This window comes from Natator depressus, chromosome 10, assembly GCF_965152275.1.
Source record: "Natator depressus isolate rNatDep1 chromosome 10, rNatDep2.hap1, whole genome shotgun sequence".
In the NCBI taxonomy this organism is placed as follows: domain Eukaryota; kingdom Metazoa; phylum Chordata; order Testudines; family Cheloniidae; genus Natator; species Natator depressus.
In genome coordinates this window covers 69036322-69058212 of record NC_134243.1, presented here as the reverse complement: position 1 = coordinate 69058212, position 21891 = coordinate 69036322, and the positions used below count along the sequence as shown (strand labels likewise).

The following is a 21891-nucleotide window of genomic DNA, read 5'->3' as shown; positions in this document are numbered from 1 at the left end:
AGTGCTAAAGCAGCCATTCTTCACAAATCATTAAAGGATACTGTTCCTGAAAACTGGAAGCTCTTCTGTTCAACTAGCAAACGGGGAAGTAATATTCCTGGATCTGTAGGATAGGACAAGACTTATGGCCCATCCATAAATACTATTAGCAAATATCTCCATGGCCAGAGATGGGACACTAGAGCGGGAGGACGCCTGAGTTACTACAGAGAATTCTTTCCCAGGTGTGTATCTGGTGGGTCTTGCCCATGTGCTCAGGGTCTAACTGGTCACCATATTTGAGTTGGGAAGGAATTTGCCTCCAGGGTCAGATTGGCAGAGACCCTGAGGTTGTTTTTTCTGTTTTGGTCAGTTGCTGGTTTGAACTAGAATACAGTAGAACCTCAGAGTTATGAACACCAGAATTACGAACTGACCCGTCAACCACACGCCTCATTGGGAACTGGCAGTACGCAATCAGGCAGCGACAGAGACCAAAAAAAAAATAAAGGCAAATACAGTACAGTATTGTGTTTAAATGTAAACTACTAAAAAAAGGGGGAAAGCAACATTTTTCTTCTGCATAGTAAAGTTTCAAAGCTGTATTTAGTCAATGTTCAGTTGTAAACTTTTGAAAAAACAACCATAACATTTTGTTCAGAGTTACGAACAACCTCCATTCCCGAGGTGTTCGTAACTCTGAGGTTCTACTGTAAATGGATCTCTGTAACTTGAAATCTCTAAATTAAGATTTGAAGACTTTAGTCATTCAGCCAGATATTATGGGCTTATTAGAGGAGTGGGTGGGTCAGGCTCTGTGGCCTGCAATGTGCAGGAGGTCAGCCTAGATGATCATGATGGTCCCTTTTTACCTTAAAGCCCATGAGTCTGAGAACTTTCTGTAGCAAGAGCTCGAGTGTATGTTCTAAACCTTAAGGCTTGAGTCCGAAGAGAGCTCCGTCTTCTAGATAAATACACTTGAGTTCAGGAAAATTAAATCTTTTGGGGGGATAGACGTAGGACACCTCTTATCAAAGCACCATTTTGTGTCCCATCTTGTTGGGATATTGAACAAGCAACTCAATCTATCTGCTCCGTTAGGTACAACTCCAGAGTTATTGGTCATAGTCCCATAAGATTTTTAGTTATGTGACAAGCTTGTAACTTCCATCTTCTAAGTGATGTCTCTATCTTCAGTGGAAGGAAAGGAGATGATCCTTTCCTTCATTCAGATCTAATCAAGTACAAAATGAATTCAGTCTTGCTATTTCTGAAATGCTGGGTATAGCAAGATGCCCTACTCCAAACACAGTACTAGCTGAAACTGACCTTGGGATCCTTTGTGCTGAAAGGTTTCCTAGTGGGGTTAGTCTGTTCCCCTGCATTATGGGTAGCATCTAGGGCTGTTTCTGTTTATGGGAAATCTTCTACAGTGACATGTTGGCCTCCATGCCCTGCACTTTGGCATGAATCTAGGTGGACAGTTGCACCCTCATACGATAGTGTGCTAAAGTATTGTATGTTCCCCAGCATGTGTGTTGCAAGGATGCTCCACCCAGCTGCTCTCTGGTACAGTCGTGCACATTACTTCTAAAGAAGTAGTGAAGTCTCTGACCAGCAGCATAACTGAGCTTGTGGTAACCAGGATTCCTCTACCCTCTGGAGAGTTTCTCTTCTGAAACCAGTGTTGGAAGGCACACAAACTTCTAGTATACTTGCTGTAGCTGCTTGAAAGCTGGAGAGGGGTCTAGCACTCAGTTTAAAACATTACTTTGAACTTGGCCTTTCTCACAGGTTGCACCTGGGAATTTGGAGCCATGGTTAACTACATCAAGAAGACCTTCCCTCTGACCCAGCTGGTTGTGGTGGGCTTCAGCCTAGGTGGCAACATTGTGTGCAAGTACCTAGGAGAGACCCAGGCCAACCAGGAGAGAGTGCTGTGCTGCGTCAGTGTTTGCCAAGGATACAGCGCGCTAAGGTAAGTCCACACGGGTTCCTGTGGAAGTACAGTGCTGGCAGCTGGGACACAAGCTGCTCCCTGCCCTGCCAGCATGCATCACCCTGACCTCTATGGGTGATATACTCTGGACTCACTAAATGCTGCCTTTACCTTCTGTGGAGAGAGACATGACCTCCCCGCCTTCCAGTCTCTCCTGGAGTGACCCATGAGCCAGATGGCTTGGGCTGTATGTTTGTTTATTGAGGAGACTCCAGGTTCACAAGCAACAACATTTCTGACTAGCCTGACCAGTAGGAGCAGCAAGTATCTTGGGATTCATAATGGTCCCTTCTGGCTTTAATCTGTGATTTAGTCAGACTGGCAAAACAAGATGTGGTCTTCCAAATGGAAGCTTTAAGAGCTCCATCTGGTGTTAATAGTAATGTACTACAAGCCCAAGTTTAGACTGAGAGTAGGTGACGGTGAATGACAGCACAAAGTTATGGGCTAAAATGGCATCTCCGTGACCATTCAGTGTTTGTCTCATAATTGGGAAGCAAGCACTGGGCAAGAGTCAATTTTGCTGGTCAGAGCCGCTCCACTGGAGAGAACACTAAACTCACATTTGCTTAGTGATTCCTGGCCCCACAAAGACTGCCAGAACTGACTCTTGCCCTCTGTGCCAGTTACCATGGCCTTCTAGTACAGAACTCCTCTAGTAATGCAGTGTTCTCTGGAAGCTGGTAAGATTTCTATTGCCACACAGTAAGACGAATAATTACTGACTCTGTCTCCATCTCGGCGGGAGGAGGAGAAGCAACAGTGATCTTGCTGCTGCAAAAATGACCGTTCCCTACACTAAAGGATCAGCATAGCAAAGAGAACTTCAGCCTGGCCAAGGAACCTTGATACTTTGGGTTCACTACAAATACCTGAAACTAAGGGATTTATTTGATAGCTGAATTCTAAACACTATAGAGCACTTTTAGATGCTCTGACTGCATGCATAATAATGCTGGTTTTGGTTAGGAAATAGTTACCTCAGTATTCAACCAAGTTTAGGGAAGAGTGCTCATGCAGTTAAACCCCTGTTTTTAACCTTGGGCTGCAGAAGCTTTTTAACAGTATTAAAACATTGCCCAAAGCTGGAATACAGCAATTTAAACAAATGACCAATTCGTATACTCTCAGACTTCAGGTCATACCTGGTGTGAGTCCTAAGAAAGTGTGGGGCCTCCTATGAATGTTTACCCGCTTCCTAGTCAGAAAGGATTTCAGTGTGCTAGGGAGATGTCTGGAGTGTTGTGTGGGTTCGAGACCAGAAGATCAGTGTTCTTGGTTTACTGTGGCTGCAGCAGCATAGCTGTGGAGGCTGGCTGTATAAAGGGCTTGCAAGTGCTGTTTTGGGCTCTAGTCCTTCCTTTTTTTGTCTATTAAAATGCATGCTAAATTTCCATACTTGAAGCCAAAACGCCTGCTCAGAGTAGCTCTGTTCCCTGTGTGCTGGTGTTAGTAATATTCCCCTGAAGCTCTGGCAGATTGGCAGTCTACGACAGGACCTGTTAGCATGATATTGGACTCTGACTTGTTTCAGTGTGAAGTAACATCTGTTTCCTCGAGTGCTCCTTGCAATGCAGAAAACTAGCTGCTTGTTGAGCTTGTGACTCCCTCTGGTGGCCGAGTTTGTTTTAGCAAATCTTCATTTACAGAACTTCTGTGCATTACTGTTCTTTTGGCAAGAGGGCTTTTCAAATAAGTCTCCCTACCTAACCTCCCTTGCTGTTTTTAAATGTTCATTAGCCAAATAGCTGGTTGAAAGAAGGCTATTAAGAAAACTCCCTTAGAAGGAAGGTAGGGTGTGTGTTTGTATTGGGACACATGTCCATAGACCATTTCAGTCACTAGTGAACAGTATGTGGGTATGGGAGGGTGCAAAACGCCTCCAGTCGTAACTGCTAAGCATTACTCTCCCCCAGACCTGACCTAATTGGCCTCTTACATCAAGTCTGTATGTAAGCCCTGAGTACTCATGGTATAGATGGCTGGTCAGTCTAGATGGAGATCCCTTTCTTTTGTTGTACTGTCTCTAAGACAAATTCTAAGGCAGTTGGTTGATAGTAGAGAGAGACCGAGGTAAGACAAGGTAAAGGAGATTTGGGATCTGTTGGGAAAGCCATTCAGATGTTGGGTGCTGCAGGGCAGGCTCTCCAGGGTTTCAACAGTGAGAAGAGGCTGCAGAGAGGAAAGTAGATAAAGGCCTTTTTTTCATCAGTTAACTTACATGGGGGAATTCAACCCCTAAGGCTAAAAGGTGACATGCTTCTCTATTATGAAATCTCTGATATCTGTGTAGGCTTGGTTCTGCTGTTGAGTTTGCTCTCGACAACGTGGCCTTGCTTCTTGACCATGTGGAATGTGACATTCAGTGTGAACTGTAGGCTGTGGCATTCCCATGCCCATGAAACCTGCACAGATCATTAAATACAGGAAATTGTTTCATTTTGCTCTCTGCTCAGGCTCTTTATAGCATAAGGCCTGCTGTCCAAAGCAGCAACTATGGAAAAGTGTGATAGCTCTAACAATTAACCTGGATTTAAATGACATTAAAGATTGAGTTGCCTGCAAAGAGCTTTCCAATGAAATGTTGTCTCTTTTTCCACAAGTATATGGCAGATATATCCTGGCTAGACATGGAGATAAGGAAGTCTTGAGGCTAAATCCCATTCTTGCATTAAGCCCTGGTGTGTATTGTGCCATGAACAAATGTAGCTTATTCATTAACTCACTGTCTGCTAGGGATTTTATAGCCTTTGGCTTGAACCTGGGAAGTCCTGATAAATCCCTCTGTTCTGTTAGTTCCCATGGTGTTAATGTTTAAACTCCTGAAGTAGTCCATATTGAACCTCACCCCAACCATTCTTGGATTGCTAAGTAAATAAGAGGGACTGTGTATTTCTTCATTACTCTGTAACAGGGTTCACAGTAATAGAAATAACCCGCTTATGACCTTTGCGTAGCAAAGGGAAACATTTGGTTCCGGAAGAGCTCACATAGTTTGGCTGACGTTAATAATTCTGTGTGACTGGCAATATGTTAATTTAGTAAGCTATGAAATGGAGTTCTGACCAGTCAGTACAGTTACAGGGACACCAGTTCAGAATGTAGCCGTTTCAGGTACTTCATTTATCCCTGTGTCCTCCAGCCAATTTTTGGGGGTTGTGGAGGTGGACTTCCTGTTTTAAACGCTTCACAACCTTGTTGCAGTGCAGAAGAGCTGCACAAACAAGCAAAACTGATCTACAGAGGAAACATCCAAACTTGACAGTGCATAAAGTACTATGAAATGCAGTACCTAACAAAATAGTGAAACATTAAATCTCTTTCCTGCGTACTCTTCATATGTCATGGTTGTTACAAGGTAGGTAGATTGGCTAAATGCAAAGTCTGACTTAAGTTGAGTGTCCCTTTAAACCTCTTCACATCAATGTCTAAAGCTGCCCTGAGATGCAGGACGCTTCAGTGATGGTATAGTAGGTGACTAGCTGTTGCCTAGTGAGTCTGTGTAAACATCTCTTCTGACATTTACCAAATTCTTCCATCGGAGATTAAGCCAATTCCTATCAGAGATTAAGCCTTTGGTGGGAAAGCCTATTTACATAACACCTTGTTATAGTGGCCTGGAGACTGGTTTATTGCTCTGTTCCACCAAGATTTACACAGTTGCTACCTGCTTTGATTTGCTGACTTATGCTTGTGTTTAGGGCACAGGAAACCTTCATGCAGTGGGATCAGTGTCGGAGGTTTTATAACTTCCTCATGGCAGACAACATGAAGAAAATCATCCTCTCTCACAGGTACAGTAGTAGGGTGTCTGCTCTGAATATTTACGTGGGCCAGCCAGCTTCAGCTGCAATAGCAGCACTGAATTAATGTGCAGTTCCATAGGGGATCATCCAAAGGATAAAATTTAAATTAGAGCGAATCCATACCTAGAAATCTATGAATAAATTTCAGCTTCCTAGAATGGGAGGATTTTTGCGAACGAAATGGGAAGGGAAGCTTGCCCCACCATCTCATTCATTCTTTGTCCTGCCTGTCAGTATAGGCTCCCATATAGTGTGTGTGGGAGGGGTCCTTTTCATATCTCCTGAGCCTGGCTGCTTATTTCTGCCTTCCAAGGAAGCTCATTGACTGAGCAAATGCAAAATGAGAAGTGCAGTGTTGGTCTGTATTTGCCAGCAGCTTTCCTTCCCTGCTAGATACACAGCTGGTGTCTGGCTGCCAAGGTATTTTGCATGTGTTTCCCTTTCAGCCAGAGACCACCTTATGCTCAAGGACGTGAGGGAGCACCTCTCTGTTGTGCTCTGCCACATACTTGAGCAGAGAGGTAGGATTGCTCTTGATATTAGCTTAGGAGTCATAGCATAGGGGTGTTGCCCTATCAAACGCAATAGCCTGAGTTACAAAACCTAAAAATGCACAGCTAGAAGGAATGCTCCCACGTATTGCTGAAACCTATGTGCTCTCCTTACTCCCATGCCTTTACTGTGGGTGAGCAATAGGTCAGATTGAATGACTAACTCTTACTGGTAGCCCACTCAAATTCATGTTCGTTTCCCCCCTGGCCCACTACCGCAGCCAAAACTGCTTTGGATACTGATTGGGACATGTTGCCTTCATATGTAGGTATCTCCTTGGCTTATTTAAGATGCCCAGAGACACTTGGGAAGTGGGAGAAAATTAAAAAAAGCTAATTTATTCATGCCCATTTCAGTTGGCAGAGTTGAAATCTTGTAAGGAAAACTGTCATGTTCCATGCAGTGTGGAGAATCTTTCTGGAGGGAAGGAAACTCTTATCTGTGTGTACAGTGTGTGGGGATAGCCAAATATTTTGACAACTTGACAAAACTCAAAATATATGAAGGGCTGTAAAAATCTCCCCATTAAGTGGGTACTCAGTATTGTAACCAGGAGAAACCTGTTGCAGGCTTAAAGGAGGTTTTGTTATCAAAATATTTTGCTTCCATAATGGATCTCTTATGCTCTAGGCAAGTCCCCAAAACAAACTCCATCTCCACCCTACAGCTGCCTCTTAAAGGGGGTAGAAATCCTGCAAGCCTCCTGCTATCTACAGCTTGCAGTCTTTTTTGTTCTGGGGTCTATATGTTTCCGACTTGCCAGGGTAGAGTTTTGCTCTTGTGAAATAACACGTCCTCTCTTGGGTGTAATCTCTGACTAGGACAATGTCCTCAGTGAATAGCTTTCTGTTAAGGTAATGTCCCAAATCACTTTCTCTGTATGAACTAACATTGTCTCCACACTGGTGAGGCAATAGTACCAGATGGGGAAAGAGGTGCTACACCCATGATCTCTAGCGCTGTTACCAGAGCCACCCACGTCTTTGGTAAGAAGCCAAAGGACTCTGCCTTTAACTGAAAAAGCCTTTGCTCCAAACACCCCTAGTCCCTGGATATGCTTTGAAAAGTCCTCTCTTTATGCGTCTCTCAAATGCAGTTCTTCCATGTAGCAGAAAAGCATCTTTGTCCCGGAGAGGGCCGTTAAGTTCTCAACTTACCTCCCTGTGCAGTCAGGCCAAAACTAACAAGCTATGCTCATTCATAAGTAAATCCTCATGGATGGGGGATATAGTCCTCATTTGCTCGTATCAGCAATGGCAGATGCAAGCTTCTGTGGGTTGTCTGAGCAGAACAGGGCCTAGCTGCTTTTGTGTGATTACTGTATTTTCTGCTGCTGTGTGTTTCAGGCAAGTCCTGTTTGGAGATAGCGTTAAGCAGCCCCAAACCCTGGTCGACTCAGACCTGAGCAGACTCTACACAGCAACATCCCTCATGCAGATTGATGACACCATCATGAGGTATGACGGGAAGCATTCTCTATAGCCCATCTTTTCTAATTTTCACTGATGTTGCCCTATTACTTACTTACTTGCTGCTAGGTGGGTAGAAAGCTCCTGAAATTTGCTACCATGAGCAACTTTGTTAAAATGTTGACTAACCCCCCAGTCTTTGCCAGCTTCTGATCCAGCGTTTGACAAGCTCTCTGCTACTTTCTTTTGTAAGAATCAAGCATCCAAAGCTGCAGTCAGGGTCAGAGTCCCATTTTCCTGGGTGCAGTACAACACCCAGGAAGACCCTCCCTGCCTAAAAGAATCTAGAAGGATGAAAACCGGTGGGGCCTGAGCCATAAAGTGGTTGGGGAGGTGGTAGGCCCATGCTGGCTCCTACCAAATTATATTTAACCCTTGTGTTACCTTCGATTGTGCATTTAAAACACACATACACCTCCTACCTTTACCACCTGCCTGTACTCATTTTAGCAAAGCTTATGGTTGGCTTATTTTAAACCTTGCTGCATTAATAGAGGTGACTTCAGCTCTTCGCTTTTATTGTTTAATATTAAACACCAGCCTTTTCTTGCCTCTTGCTTTTTAAGTATTCTAGCACTAATTCAGTCTATTTTCCAATGGCTTCGTATTCTCCTTCTCCAGAGTCTCCCTTAAGACCAGCCACTGGCATCCACCTGCGAACACTGTAGCCACAAAATAATCACCCAAAGCCAACAGGTGGTAAAGCCAGCAGAGCTGCTAAGGGACTGAAGGTGTTTCCCTCCGCTGCTCCTGGGGAGACCTGGGCTTTGTAAGCTGCTCCCAAGCGAAGGGGATTCCTGTCCTATGTGCCCAGCAGGAAGTGAGGTCACAGAGATCCTACTACCCTGTAGTCTTTCTGGAATGCGGCAGGGAAGGAGCAGGTCTCCCTAGTTGGGGCTTGCAGCTTAGCCGTGGCTTTTATGAAGTGAGAAGGAGGTAGTGGGACTAAATTGGACTCCAGCAGAAAAATGAGTATTTACTTTCTTCAGAAGTCTTATAACTGCCATGAGTTTCAGCTCCTAGGATGGGCCCTTCAGCAGTTGCCTTTTAAGGGTTCATAAGTAGCTGAAGATGAGATCCAGCAAGGTGTTTTGAGTAGGCCTACTAAAAGGGGGTTGTTAACGTAACCAACCTTAATCACTCCTCCAGTCCTCTCTCTGTCAAGATTGCAGATAACCAGGAAGGATGCTTTGCAAGACCCTAGGTGTGGCTAGGCTTTCTCATCCATGTCCTGCTCAACAGACACAAGTTAATGGTGTTTAATTTGCCATCTGTCATGCCTCTGGCTTGCTACTGTGCCGCACTTGCTCTGCTCTCTCTCAGTACTTTGGGGAACTGTTCACTAAGTTGGCAGGTTCTGTGCTGCCTCCCCCCACTGGTCATGCTCTTGCGAAGAACTCTTTGGCAGAAGAGAATGCAGCATTTCATCTGTTGCGCTGTGTTGACGTTGGGAATTTACACTGAGATGGGCCTGAACAGATGGTTTCTATTAAACCACTGGAAGGAGGTCACATTGGGCAGCTCATGGCTTCTGCCGATGAAGTGGACTAGTTCAAAAATGGCAGTTGCTCAATACTGAGAGTACGTGTTCTTGCCTTACAGTTCTTTGTTGTTTTTTCCTCAGGAAGTTTCATGGTTACAGTTCCCTGAAAGAATATTATGAAAAGGAGAGTTGTCTGCATTACTTACACAGGGTGAGCTACCACGGTGGAGGTGGTTGTTATGCTTTCATTTTGCTCTTGGGAATGAAGAGGAATGTTCATTGGTTTCTGCATCACTGGTACCTAGATGTCATATCTCATTACTCCACAAGGTATACAGTGTGTCAGGGCTTGGAGTTCTAAGGAATCTAATGAGAGTTAAGCACCAAAATCCCGTTGACATTCAGTGAGTTAAGTGCCCAACTCCTTTAAGCTTCTTTGAGAATCCTAGCCCTGATCTTCATCTGGGACTTCACTGATGCTCCCCTCAAACCAAAGGCTGTCTTGGAAACCAAGAGGCATCTGTTTTACCGCAAATTCAGGCCTCCTAGCTTATATTACATGAAGCCAAATTGTGAGCCCCTCAGCGTAGAATTCTGTATTGGTGGTAGCAACGTAGTGTTCTGAGCACAAAGCCAAACCTAGAGTTAAGCCCTCCTAAAGATATCAAATTAGTATCACTCTGATCTATGCAATTCCAGAAACATTTAAAATAAATCATTCCACTTCGGAAAGAGGCTCAGACACTGCCTCTCCGGTCAGATGATCAGACATTGCACAGACCCAGGGCTGCGGAGGCAAAGCTGGGAAATGTACTAGTTATCCCCCTTAAGAGCCGCTGGATCAAAAGATAAAGGTGAATAGGCTACCAGAGCTCAGTAAAGCATTAGGGCTTCAAATATCCAAAAGTAAGTTTCTCCATTAGTTGCCTGTTGCACTGAATGTGTGGAGTAAGAGACTGAATCCTCTCAGCTAGCCCTTGGCAACTACTCAGTTACTCCAGCTTCAGGCATTGGGTGAGGTTCTTTCTGTAGCCTTATACAAAGAGCATGTTGTAGTCCAACCTCTGTCCCAAAGGCAAGGGGGTGATAGTTACCAGGAAAGGGTGTCAGAGGAAAGTGCTCAGTTTGGCAATATTTTTTTATGATGGCAGAATCCTATCATGATCATGGCTGACATCTGATCCTCTGATGTCAGCCTCTTATCAAAGACCATGCTTGGGCTGCATGCCGCTCTGGCCTGCTTAAGCATCTCTCATCAATGACTGCAGGGAGCCTAGGGAAATTACATTCTTCATATCTCTTGCCCAAACCAACAAGCACAACTGAAGTTTTACTATTATTCTGTCACTGCCGGTTTGTGATTGTCCCGTCTCGGGTTTCAGCAGTGCATTCCCTTGGGTGCTGTATGTCCCCTTCGGAAGCCAGAGACAAATGTACATTTGATGACCATCTGCCTGGCAGTGATAGCTTAGATTCTCCCTTCCAAAAGGAGAATGCAAATGCTCTCAGGTATTGGCCACATTAGATGTGTGCGGAATACCATATGGATCCCGAGTACCAGTCGTAAAGAAACTACCCAGTGTCACTGTCTGGAACTGCTCTGTTGGCAGGGTGTTACTGGTGATTGCCCTGTCATACCCAGCTTGTCCTTTAGGCAGTTCAGTTGAACCATACCAAATACTGCAGAGCAGCCCAGCAGTGACAGTCCACCTGGCATCATTTTGATTGTGTGTGTTGTTACATTCCTGATTGTTGCTGCAGGTGTAGGTTCATCACAAGATGTGGCACTCAGTTGTGGATTCATAGGCGGGTTGTGAGTAGATGCCTTTTGTTGTTAAGAGAATTGAGTTCAAACCAGGAATCTATAACTCACTGGTTCTCCATTTGTTTCCTTTTCCTTCTTTCATGGTGCAGATCTATGTTCCCCTCATGCTGGTTAATGCTGCTGATGACCCTCTGGTACATGACAGTCTGTTATCGATCCCAAGAGCTCTGTCAGGTGAGTTGAATGCATTGCCAAAATTGACTATTGCTTTTGGATTCCCCCTTCATCACATTGTGAATTAACATGTATAGCAAGGTCTGACTGCAGACTACCATAATCTGGTGGATGTGTACTGTGCAATCTAAACTGCTTTTTAAACCACGATTCACTGAGGAGATTCCCAATTTTATTTTGGTAGAACCTAACTAAACACTGTTCAGCTGGCTGTGTAGCCCAAGGGAACTATCAGATTGTTTTCCCAAGAAATGCACGTTCTTGCTACCTCACTGGTGTTAATATCAGGAAGCAAAATTGGAAATGGTTTAGCTTTAGATTAAATAGTCTCTGCTTTGCAGTGAACTGCTTCCTCACATCTTGGCTCCCCACACAGAATCAGTAAAGCAACAGGGCAAAACCCAGAAGGCTTTGCTAATAGTTCCTATGATGGTGTCTAACTGTTCAGGGCTAAAATTAACCATCACCTGGGGCAGCAAGTGTAGCACAGTGAAAGTGTCCTGCTTTGTGGCTGTGCGATCTCCCTCCATCTGTTGCTGGGGTCCCAATGAGACTTGGAATGAGAGATCCCAAGAGATCTAGTTGCTGTTCCTTGGCCATGAAGAAGGCAAATGACCCTTCAAAGCCTTGGAATGGAAAAGAAAGAGCTAGTTCATGTCTCACTGTTGAACAGAGCACATGTCCCAAAGGAGAACAGCAGGGCTTCTTGTTCCAGCACCAAAAGCTATAAGGAGAAAACCTAGTCATAAGTGGTGCCCTGAATGAATTATGCCATGAAGCAGCAGCCGGCTGAAGTGCAGCCAGAGTTCTGCAGTGTGGCCTAAAGCCCTTTTCGTATGGAATTGTGCAGCCCATGGAGCCTATAGGTACCAGCCTGCAACATGCCTAAGTCAAAATGGAGCACTGCAGGTTGGGACTGCTGGACTTTATGGGTTGCACATCAGTCCCAGCCTGCAGTGCTTTATCTCAGCTGAAGCGGTTTGCTGGTATTGAGAGCACTGCAGGCTGGTACTTGTCTCCATGAACTTCCCAGCTATATGAAATGGGAGGGCTGCTGTAATATGTTCAATTAATTCAAATCCGTTGTGGCTCTTGTCAGCAAAAAGCTTGCGTTCCTCTGCTGTGAAGCAAGTGTGTGTGCTTGCAAAGCATCCACTGCCCAGATGGAGCACAGACACACCCTAACACATCACAGTGGGTACCATTGTCTGGGATGTTGCAGAGTTCTGCTGTTTAGTTTTTGCAGTTGGCTTCTGAAATCTCATGCTCTTTCTCTTTTAACCTTGCAGAAAAACAGGAGAATGTCATGTTTGTGCTACCACTGCATGGAGGCCACCTAGGCTTTTTTGAGGGGGCTGTACTCTTTCCTGAACCCCTCACTTGGATGGATAAGCTTGTAGTGCAGTACACAAATGCCATCTGCCAGTGGGAGAGGAATAAGTCTCAGTGCTCAGATACAGAGCAAGCAGCGTCTGGCCAGGAGTAACTGCCTCAAAGACTCTCTCCGATTTGCTTCACTATATTTCCCTCTTCTGGAACTCTGAATTCCCTCACCTGCTGTTTCAGGTTTCCATCCTCTTTGTGACATCCTGGGACTGGGGTTTGGCCACAATGTTTCCTTCTGAAAAGGAGCTACAACAGAGGGTAATAACTGGTTTTGAGCATATTTGTGTCTCCTTTTGGGTTTGCAGTGCACTGCTGCATTTGAAGAACTGGCTTGCTGCTTTGGGTTGCTGGTTAGGGCTTGCTGCAGGATTCTCATACTAATATGATGGCCTACTTAGAAAGTAGAAGTTCCAGTACTGCTGACCATCAGGTTATTCTTCCACTGGTCAAGACTCTTCACGGAGTTGCAGAACTTGTTTAGCTGTGGATGAGTTGTGCTGGGAGTTTAGTTCCTCCTGTCTGGTCATATCTCTCCTAACACTGGGAGAACCCTGTATCAATCAATAGAAACCAGCAGTTCAGTCTGTAAGCCCCTTGGATGTGGCTTGCAGAAAGGGTGAAACCCTTGGTGCAAGGCTGAAGCTCTACTTGTCACTCATCTGACAAGGACCTCTTGCCTTTTCTGGCAGTGCCCATACCAGGATTCAGCTGGGTTAGAAAACACTGAGCAACTTGTCAGAGCTTCAGCTGTCTCAAGGGTGGCGGTGCATTCTGATACTTCTGCATTTCTTTTCTGCTGGGCCTCTGTGTATAGATGGATTTCACATTGGTCATTCTGTTGGATTTCCTGCTATGTAAACGCTCTCACACCAAGACAAAACAGATAGCCTTCTTGTGATACTTGCCTTTTTTTAATGTAAAGAGTTTTATTTTATCACTGTATTTTTTTGTGTTTTAACCCAGGCCTTTTTGAAATGGGTTCTGGTAAATGCATTGGAACCACTGATTATCAATCTATGGGGTATATCCAATTTGTGAGAGTATTTCACAGAGAATTAATACACCCTTTCTTAAGAAGTGTCGGGGTGCGGGGGGGGGAGGACATGTCAATATCAATTCTTGCTTCTTCTCTCCCCTTCTTGTATGTGCCAGGGTAGAATGTTCCAAAATCTCTCCCCTGAACTTTCAAAGCAATGAATGGTTTTGTTTTTCAGCCACATGACTTGCCTAGGAGTTGACGGGAACTGGATGTCTCTAGCCCTGCATAGCTTAAATGTTTATCTCTGTATGACTAACTGCCTCCATAGTTATTAGGATCTGGTAAGGCTGTCTATGTCCAGCTGGGCATTAGAGCCCTTCTGGCTCATTAAGTCTTTTCCCCACCCAGGATATCCAAGATCAACTTCAACTTCAGTTAATGCACAAGGTGAAGTGTGGCAATTTGAAAGTCACTTGCATACCTCCCTCATCTAGGGGCTGATACTGTACTGTTGCCCAGAGGGCTCTTTTAAGATAAACACCCTAGAAGAAAAGCTCCCCCATGACAATCAAGGACCTTAATATAAAAATAGAAACAGTCTGTTGAGACAGTGGAACTTTGTGGTCAAACTTTGCTTTACTTTCAATTCCTTCAATATCATCATCTCATTACTCCGTCCTTGTAACTCCTTTCATCATCCATTTACTTCATCTCTGTTCCTGTCACACTTCCCACACCAATTAGCACTTTATTGCTTTAGCCCTGGTTTTGCGTTCTAGGCACTTTAGTTGAAGCTTAAGGGTAAAAACACCCTGCTGAATTTCAGTCCTGTAACACTAGTGGAATAAGCTTCCTGGGCCACACGATCTCTGAATTTCAGTAGATTGGAGAGATTTTTGTTTAATAAAGCAATAATTAACTACTGTAGCAAAGGTGCATTATCATATCAGGAAACACACTCCTTCGGTTTGCCTTAGGCCAGCTGCCTTGGCCTGTTTTAACAAACTGTGGTAACCCGTGCATTGTCTTGTTTAGAGAGAGAATTCAGGTTCTGCTGTTGTAGAAGTAGAAGAAATGACCAAGCAAAGTCATGGCAAGATTTGGCCGCTCTTGTGGCTGGCTGAAAGGATGTTTCAGGGCATCAGTTAGCAAGGGCATCCTTGGTTGGTGTTTGTGTCTATCTTTGGGCTAATCCTCTTGTCCATAACTCATCCACAAATCACCAGAATAATCATACAGGGCATTCCAACTTTGGCTCTGTCCTCGCTGAAGTAGCTGTTGTTCTAAATTATGTCCTATGAATTATTTATACCATCTCTCGCTCTTTTAGAAGTTGAATGTAAGCCACTCTTATTTATACACACTGACATAGATACATGATATAAATGTGTAGGGATGTGGCTCTTTATCTACAATGGGTTTGAACTTCAGAAGTGCTTAAACTCTATAGCCAGCTCTGCAGTTGCTGTTCGTAGGTCACTGGCTAGCCAAGAGACCAGACTGCCCTTCCCTCAGTAAGGAGTTCCCTCTACAGATCACCAGGTGCATTCATTCCTCTAAACCCAGCTTAGCTGCAAGTAGGAGTTGTCATCACTCCCAGGGGAACAGAAGTCATCCTTAGCACCCATCAAACTGTTGAGGCTTCAAAGAGCAGGCAAAACCCAGGTTACATGTTGATGTATTTGAAGCAAGAAATGTTTTTGCTGTTTCCCAGATAGTTGCTTTTTAAACAAAAATAACCTAAATTGTTTTCTCTAATAAAATTATGAACTCTACCCCTTTCCAGTGTAGCTGAGCCCTGAGTTTTCAGCAGTGCTAAACTAAGCCCAGTTATGTAACTCTTCCAACTTTTCTGTAAACGAGTTGTTTGCAGAGTGTCAGTTCTCTGAAAGTAAGTGCTGAAGGCTTCCTTCCCCAATAGTGACTTGTAACCATTTTCTGACAGAAATCAAAGGGATCGTTGCTTTGGAGAGGCTTGTTTTGGGTGTTCAATGTCTTTGGCAGCTCTTTAGCTGCTGAGCTCAGGGATTCCATTACCATACACCTAAGTGTTGTAGAACCTGCGTGAAGGGGAGCTCTGTCTCCTTGGATTCAGTGAGGGAGGCTTTGACTTAGAAAGGCTTTGCTCCATGCTGTTAGTAAGATGATGGCATTTTGGTCTTCTGTTTCCTAAGGCGTGAGGAAGAATGGTGTTGTCTTCATCTCTTCAAACACAGAGAGAGAGTCTACTGTAACTAATTGATCTTATTGTGGCAGATGACCAGTCAGTCAGTGACTTCTGTTCTTGCTGAGTACTAAACATAACTCTTCCCCCAATGAAAAGAGCATCTGGGGGAATTCCCAAGCCAATGGGAGTTGCTGCTTGTCCAGTCAAACTGGGCAGGCAGACAGGCAGAGATTCTGCTGTTGGAGAAGCCCAAAGGAGCAGATTTCACTGGGAAAATTCCAGTTCTTTCTTTCACCATTGTTGGCAGCTGAACTTTGCCATCCCCTCTTTCTTTGTGAGCTCATCCTAACTGCAGTGATTCCAAAAGAGAGACACCACATTTCTGTAGAAAGTAAAGCCCCTCCCAGGGTTAGACGGGATGCTACTGTGGAAGAGCTCTAAGACTTAAGGAAACTGTTCATGATCAGCATCCATTCCTCTTCAGAGGTAGCACCAGGCAAGAACTCTTCCCTGTCCTGCTCCCTATAGAGATTTCCATAACACTTACTTTTCCACTGCTTCTCTATCTGTCCATACGTAGATGCACTACCCTTAGTCTGAGACTTCAGGAGCACTTAGCATCCCCGACATTCTGGCACAGTCGCTCAGGATGGGGGATGGAAATGGACCTAAGACTTGGCACTGTTGTCACAAGAGTTCTTGCACCTTCAGGTGAGCCATCTGTATTCTCTAAAGCACTTGAAGCAGTTGTGCTTGTGTCTGGGGTATGATAAATGTTAGGAGGTGTGGAAGTTAGCTACTCTAGTTTTGGGAGAAAGGGAAGGAGTTGCTTAAGGCTTTTGCCATGGGCTTTAAGGGTCTCATTTGAGTTTTGAGACTTAAGTTCACCCTAACAAGATTTTTGTAGCTAGAAATGTTTAATAAAAACTCCTTTGCCAGTGTAACTTGCTGTGGCTTTGAATGCATGGACCAGGGACCAGTGATGTAAAATTTTAAGAGCTTCCCAGTCTGACTGGAAGCCATATCTTGCAGATCATTTCTTCTGCCTTCCCTCTAGCTAAAAATCTGCACAACATATGACTGTATTAAGGCTTCTGGAGAGGGGACTTCTGTATTAAACCCTATATCTGGAGGAGACAGTGCACACTGCCATAAGAGGGTCTGCCATTGTACATCAGTCCTAATTTGCTGTCCCCCACGCACTATGCTAGCAGTGATAGTGTGATGTGGGCATATGCGTGCCAGGGACCTTGTTGAGATCATCTTCATAATACCATATGACCGAGGTCAGGTTTGAGCTCTTACCTTTTAGAGGTGGAAGTCATGAGTGTGCATTCCAGGCCTATAGAGACTTTTTCTGTTCCACAACAAGCGCCTTCCAAAACAACCACACTAGCCATAGCAAGCGTCCAAAGTGTAAGCCTCTGAATACATCCTGAAATAGCCTGATAATGCAAATGGAACAGTGCAGCTCTTCTGTTTAGATCTGCTGTGTGAGATGGGAGTTAACAAGTGGATTTTCCGTACTGATGGTTTCAGATTGAGGAATGGCGGTAGAATGGAATAAAATTCACTAGGGCTCAGCTATCTAGCACTTAGTACCATAAATTTATGCACCCCATCATTGGATATCATTGGCACTTAAAAGCAAATCACCAGAAAGGGTCTCTCCTAGTCAGGTTGCAACCAATTCTCCCTGAACGATTATACTGGTCCAGTCTTCCTTCCACTGCTACCAGGGTGTCTGCAGAGATTTGAACTTTGCAGGTGAGCAGCTGGGACCTGTTCTAAGACTAGAGATTGAGGAACTTGTCATCTTTACATCAGACCTCCCAGAATCTTTAATAGCCAGTTTCTAATATTCTCCTTTTGAAGCAGTTGACAGGATTTCCAGATGAGTCTGAACCTGTTGCAGTTGCATTGTGAAGGCACCTGAAAGTCTCCGCAGTCTCCTCCTCGGCACTTCTTGACACTGATTCTTGTTTTTCAAGAAGTATTTGTTTTGGATTGTGAGCATTGTTAAAACATAGAGTACTGATGTCTCTCAGAACTTGACTTTAGCCAGCTACTTTTTCTTCATCCACCCTAGTTCTGTCAAGCTTCGTAGAGGACAACCCTTCAGACACCTAGTGCCTTGCCCCTCGTTCCTGCCACTTCTTTCTCAACATAGCTGCATCTTTCGGTAACACATAGCTGCAGTTCTGCTGCTTGTCACTGTTCTCATGCAGAAAGCAAACACCCGACTTTCCTTCTTTGGAGTCAAAGCTAAAATCAGCCTGTCTATGGGTGAAATGTCACTGAATGACAGGTGTGTACAGAGCTAAGAAAGAACCTTGGGTTTGGGCAGCCTAAAACTACCTATAGTGTATGTCTTAAGGCTTAAAATTATAACTAAATAAGCAGTAGATTATTTTACAACTGACTTCTGCCTATAGAAGTGGGGACTGACTCTCACAGTTATTGACTAAAATGTAAACTTGTTTCCTTTCTAAAATCCAAAAGATCCCATGTTCTAATGAGCTAGTTTCCTCCGTCCACTAGCTTGTTGGCTCTGTAGTGTACAGCCGGAGATGGGCTGTCTCCTTATCCGATACATCAGGAGTGGCATTTGGAGGGTTTATTGCCAAATGTAGTGACACTGGTCACTGGGGAGCAATACAAGGAACCTCCTGGAAATGTTGTGCCTATCTGGGGTTTATTGGTGGTTGTAAATCTCCTTTACAAGAAGCTTAGAAAGGGACCCTGCCTGTGACATTAACCAATCGGAAGGTGTATGTGTGCATTGCTTCTGTCTCGAGTCAGACACCATGTGTCCTTCCATTGGCAGGTCTGTGTGTTTGGGTGGCATGCAGTAGCCATAGTGACTCAGAATAGCCATGTTTACTGCAGGGGTCCAAATTCTAGGCAGAAAGCAAATTGCTCTTGGTAGGAGTTCTTTTTTTTCAAAAGGCTATTCAGAACAGAGGTTAGGGTACACCAAAGAGCCTACGAAGGGGTGCCTTGACTGATGCTGGGATCCATGCCCCCTCTTCTGCAAGACATGCTCCTGCTGCTGTGTCCACTCTGTCTCTATCTGGACTTGTTTTCTTCTTTTGGCTGAGGGGGCTGAGGCATGCTGGCACCAGAGCGGAGATCAAATTATTGGTTGTTAATCATCTGGGTTGGGTTGGAAGGGTTGGGTTATCAAGAACTGTACTGTAGTTCATTTGAACATTTGAATCCTTTTAAAAATTTGTTTGTTGGTTAAATCCAAGGGCACAATCACTGTATTAAAGGGCAGCATTTACCACACTGGGGCTGTAAGAGGAGACAACCTTTTCCGAACAGGGCTCCTTCAAGAAGAGTCCCACTCTGCTTCCTCTGTGCGTAGGCTTGTTTTCTCCTCTCACTGCTAACTTCAAGCAGCCTGGTTAGTTCTAACCCTCTTGGGGAGCATCCAGGTTTCTTGAGTCCCATAGTTGGCTGTATAAGTAGGGGCATATACAGCAGTTGCTTTTATGTGACTGGCAAGCTTTTGCAGTGCATGTCTTGTCATGCAGAGAACACAGCTACGATCAGAGGAGACAGCACATCATATCAGAGTGATCAGTAGCAGCATGTTTTACCAGAGTGCTAAACCTTCTGGTGGCAGCTGCCAACTGGGAGTCCTAAGAAATATGGCTGATGAGCCAGATTTAGTTCAAAAATGACTATTAAGTCCAAGTGACGTTCTCCCAAAACAGCTGTTCAGCGATTTGTCTTTAGCCCCAGATGTTGGTTCACTACAAACCTGTGTTTCTGTTCATTAAGAAAGCACAATTTTTCAAGAAAAGCCCTTTCCCTTTCTCCCAGGTGTCCCCAAGCAGAGGGGGGTATTCCCTTCAGGAAGCCAGATCTGTACCTGTGCACTCTTTGATTTCTGCCAATGCAGCTGCCTTAGTGGAGTGGGTTGAGTGTAACTTTCTTGATGTCTTTGAACTCTTGCTGTTCAACCGGGAAAAAAAAAAAAAAAAAAAAGATGGGAAATTTTGCTTCCGAATAGATTCTCTGGAATCATCACTTCCACATTCCTGATCCTTTTAACTTTAAATGCTGCCCAGAAAAGGTTGCGTTTGTATACTGAGACCTGCCCCCGCTGCCAGGTTCTGAGTCAGATTCTCGGGAGCTGCCAGCTCCTGGGGAGAAGATTTGCAACTAGCAATGCAATTTTTCTATATCTGCTGACATTCACCTTTTAAAAAATTATAAAATGTGTCCTTGATTTTTTTTTCTTGTGTGTTAATTTTTTTTGTTCTTTATTCTGTGTGATGTTAATTGAGGTCATTGCAAAACAATGTAATTTTGTTATCTTTGATTCAATTGAATTTCTTTACTTAAAAAAAAAAAATAAAATAAAGGACTTTCTGAGTTCAGGTCTTTGTGTGGTAGCTGTGTATGTAAAAGTTGCTCTTTATTAATGGGTTCATCTCCCCTGAATTCGTTTTCCTTTGCATTGGGAGACCCAACAGCAATACCCTCTGCCCATGAAATGGTGTAAAGTTAGGGGCTTTTCTGAAAGGGGTTACATCTTGCTCAAGATGGTATCCGTAGCCTGATAAGGGCTCTTTGGAAATCCACCATTAAATAATGAGATGTGGAGAGTGGAGCCAAGTGCTTTGGAGTAGGGTAGAATCCTGTGTCTCCTTAGCATGTGTGAATTGCTGTGAAGTGGAACACTTCAGACAGTCTTCAAAATAAGTATCAGATCCACAGATGCCGCAATTCTGTTCTAAACTATTACTTTCCTTCCTCTCCCTACACCTCTCAGATGGTGTCTGGTGTCCATGGACATTCTAACTGTCCTTACAAAGCTCTGAATTCCAGACTGATCCGTGCTCTAGGAGGGTACCACCTTGCCATTCGGAAATGACTATATTGGAGCAGACCAGCAGTCTGCCTAATCAGATATCTGGTTCCTACAGCAGCCAGTGGTAGAATTCCAACAATGGCTGGTTTCATTAAATTGCTGGGGCGGGGTAGGGCAGTTTGTTCCTACACATTCCTGTTGGTTTGTTGTCTTATGTCCTGATTCAAGCCTTTAATCATTTTTGCTGCCCATCTCTGTACCCTTTTTTTTCCTACTGAATTTTTAGATGAAGTGACCAGAACAAAATACAGAATTGCAGAGGGAGGTAATGATTTCATGCACTGCCACTGCTTTGGGGAAGTACCTTGTCCTGGGAAGTTGTCATGTGGAGTTTCATTAGCAACTGATGCATGAAGTGAGCGGTGCATTTGGGAACTCTGGCAATGGGCAAGGTGGTATCTTTCAGACCATGTTCATCTCAAACTGCAAAGCTACTGGGTCCAGAGCAAGGGGCCTGGCTCAGGTCTGAAAAAGCTGCAGTGCAGAGAAGGCTCCTGCTGCAAGGTGGCAGTGCTTTGTCAACCTGCCACTTGAAAGGGATTGCAGGCAGATGAAATCAGGTAGGTCAACAGTCCTGCCTACTGAAAGGCCCTGGACCGCTGTCTCTCTACAGCCAAGCAGCCCTCCTGAGGGTTAGAACCTCTCATTCAAAAGCAGCTACTTGCACCCTCATCCCTATCAGTCTGTTGGAGCGCACCCTGATTCTGCTCCTTATGCTGTGTAATCCCCTTCTCCTTCCCCCAATGGGTCTGATGCTCCTCAGAAGAGCACTGCTACCCAGCTTAGATCTATCTCCGCTGGGGCAGCTGAGGTGCATATGTGGCACCAGCCCACCTGCCCTCTCAGCTGCTCAAAGCTCTCATTCTGCTTAAAATTACCCCAGGCAGTAGATAATGCCATTGGTACCCCACCCATCCACAGCAGCACTAGAAATGCCACAGAGAAGCTATCTGCCTCCATTTAATACCAAAGATTCCAATTTCTCACAGATGACTGACTTCTGGATTAGGCTGTGCCCACCTTGGGGTCAGGGCAAGTGCCCTCCACATTGTCTAGCAACTGGACACTGGCCCAGGCACCCTCGTCCCAATCCGTCTTCTGGAGATTGCAGTTGGCAGACTTTAGCATATTCTTCTGGCTATATGGTCCTGCTTCTCCTTTTCCAGTCTGCAAACTCAGCCACTGGG

The 21891-nt window shown here is 44.6% G+C and overlaps 1 protein-coding gene across 1 annotated transcript in view; it reads left to right on the top strand.

Moving 5' to 3' along the window:
• Positions 1–18795, top strand: part of ABHD2 (abhydrolase domain containing 2, acylglycerol lipase) — a 58284-nt gene extending 39489 nt beyond the window's left edge. The window contains exons 6-11 of the mRNA XM_074966474.1: positions 1774–1957; positions 5680–5772; positions 7683–7793; positions 9430–9499; positions 11203–11287; positions 12577–18795. Of these exons, the coding sequence (XP_074822575.1) occupies positions 1774–1957; positions 5680–5772; positions 7683–7793; positions 9430–9499; positions 11203–11287; positions 12577–12773 (740 nt within the window). The 3' untranslated portion in view covers positions 12774–18795. The remainder of the gene's footprint in view (positions 1–1773; positions 1958–5679; positions 5773–7682; positions 7794–9429; positions 9500–11202; positions 11288–12576) is intronic.
• Positions 18796–21891: the final 3096 nt, after the last annotated feature.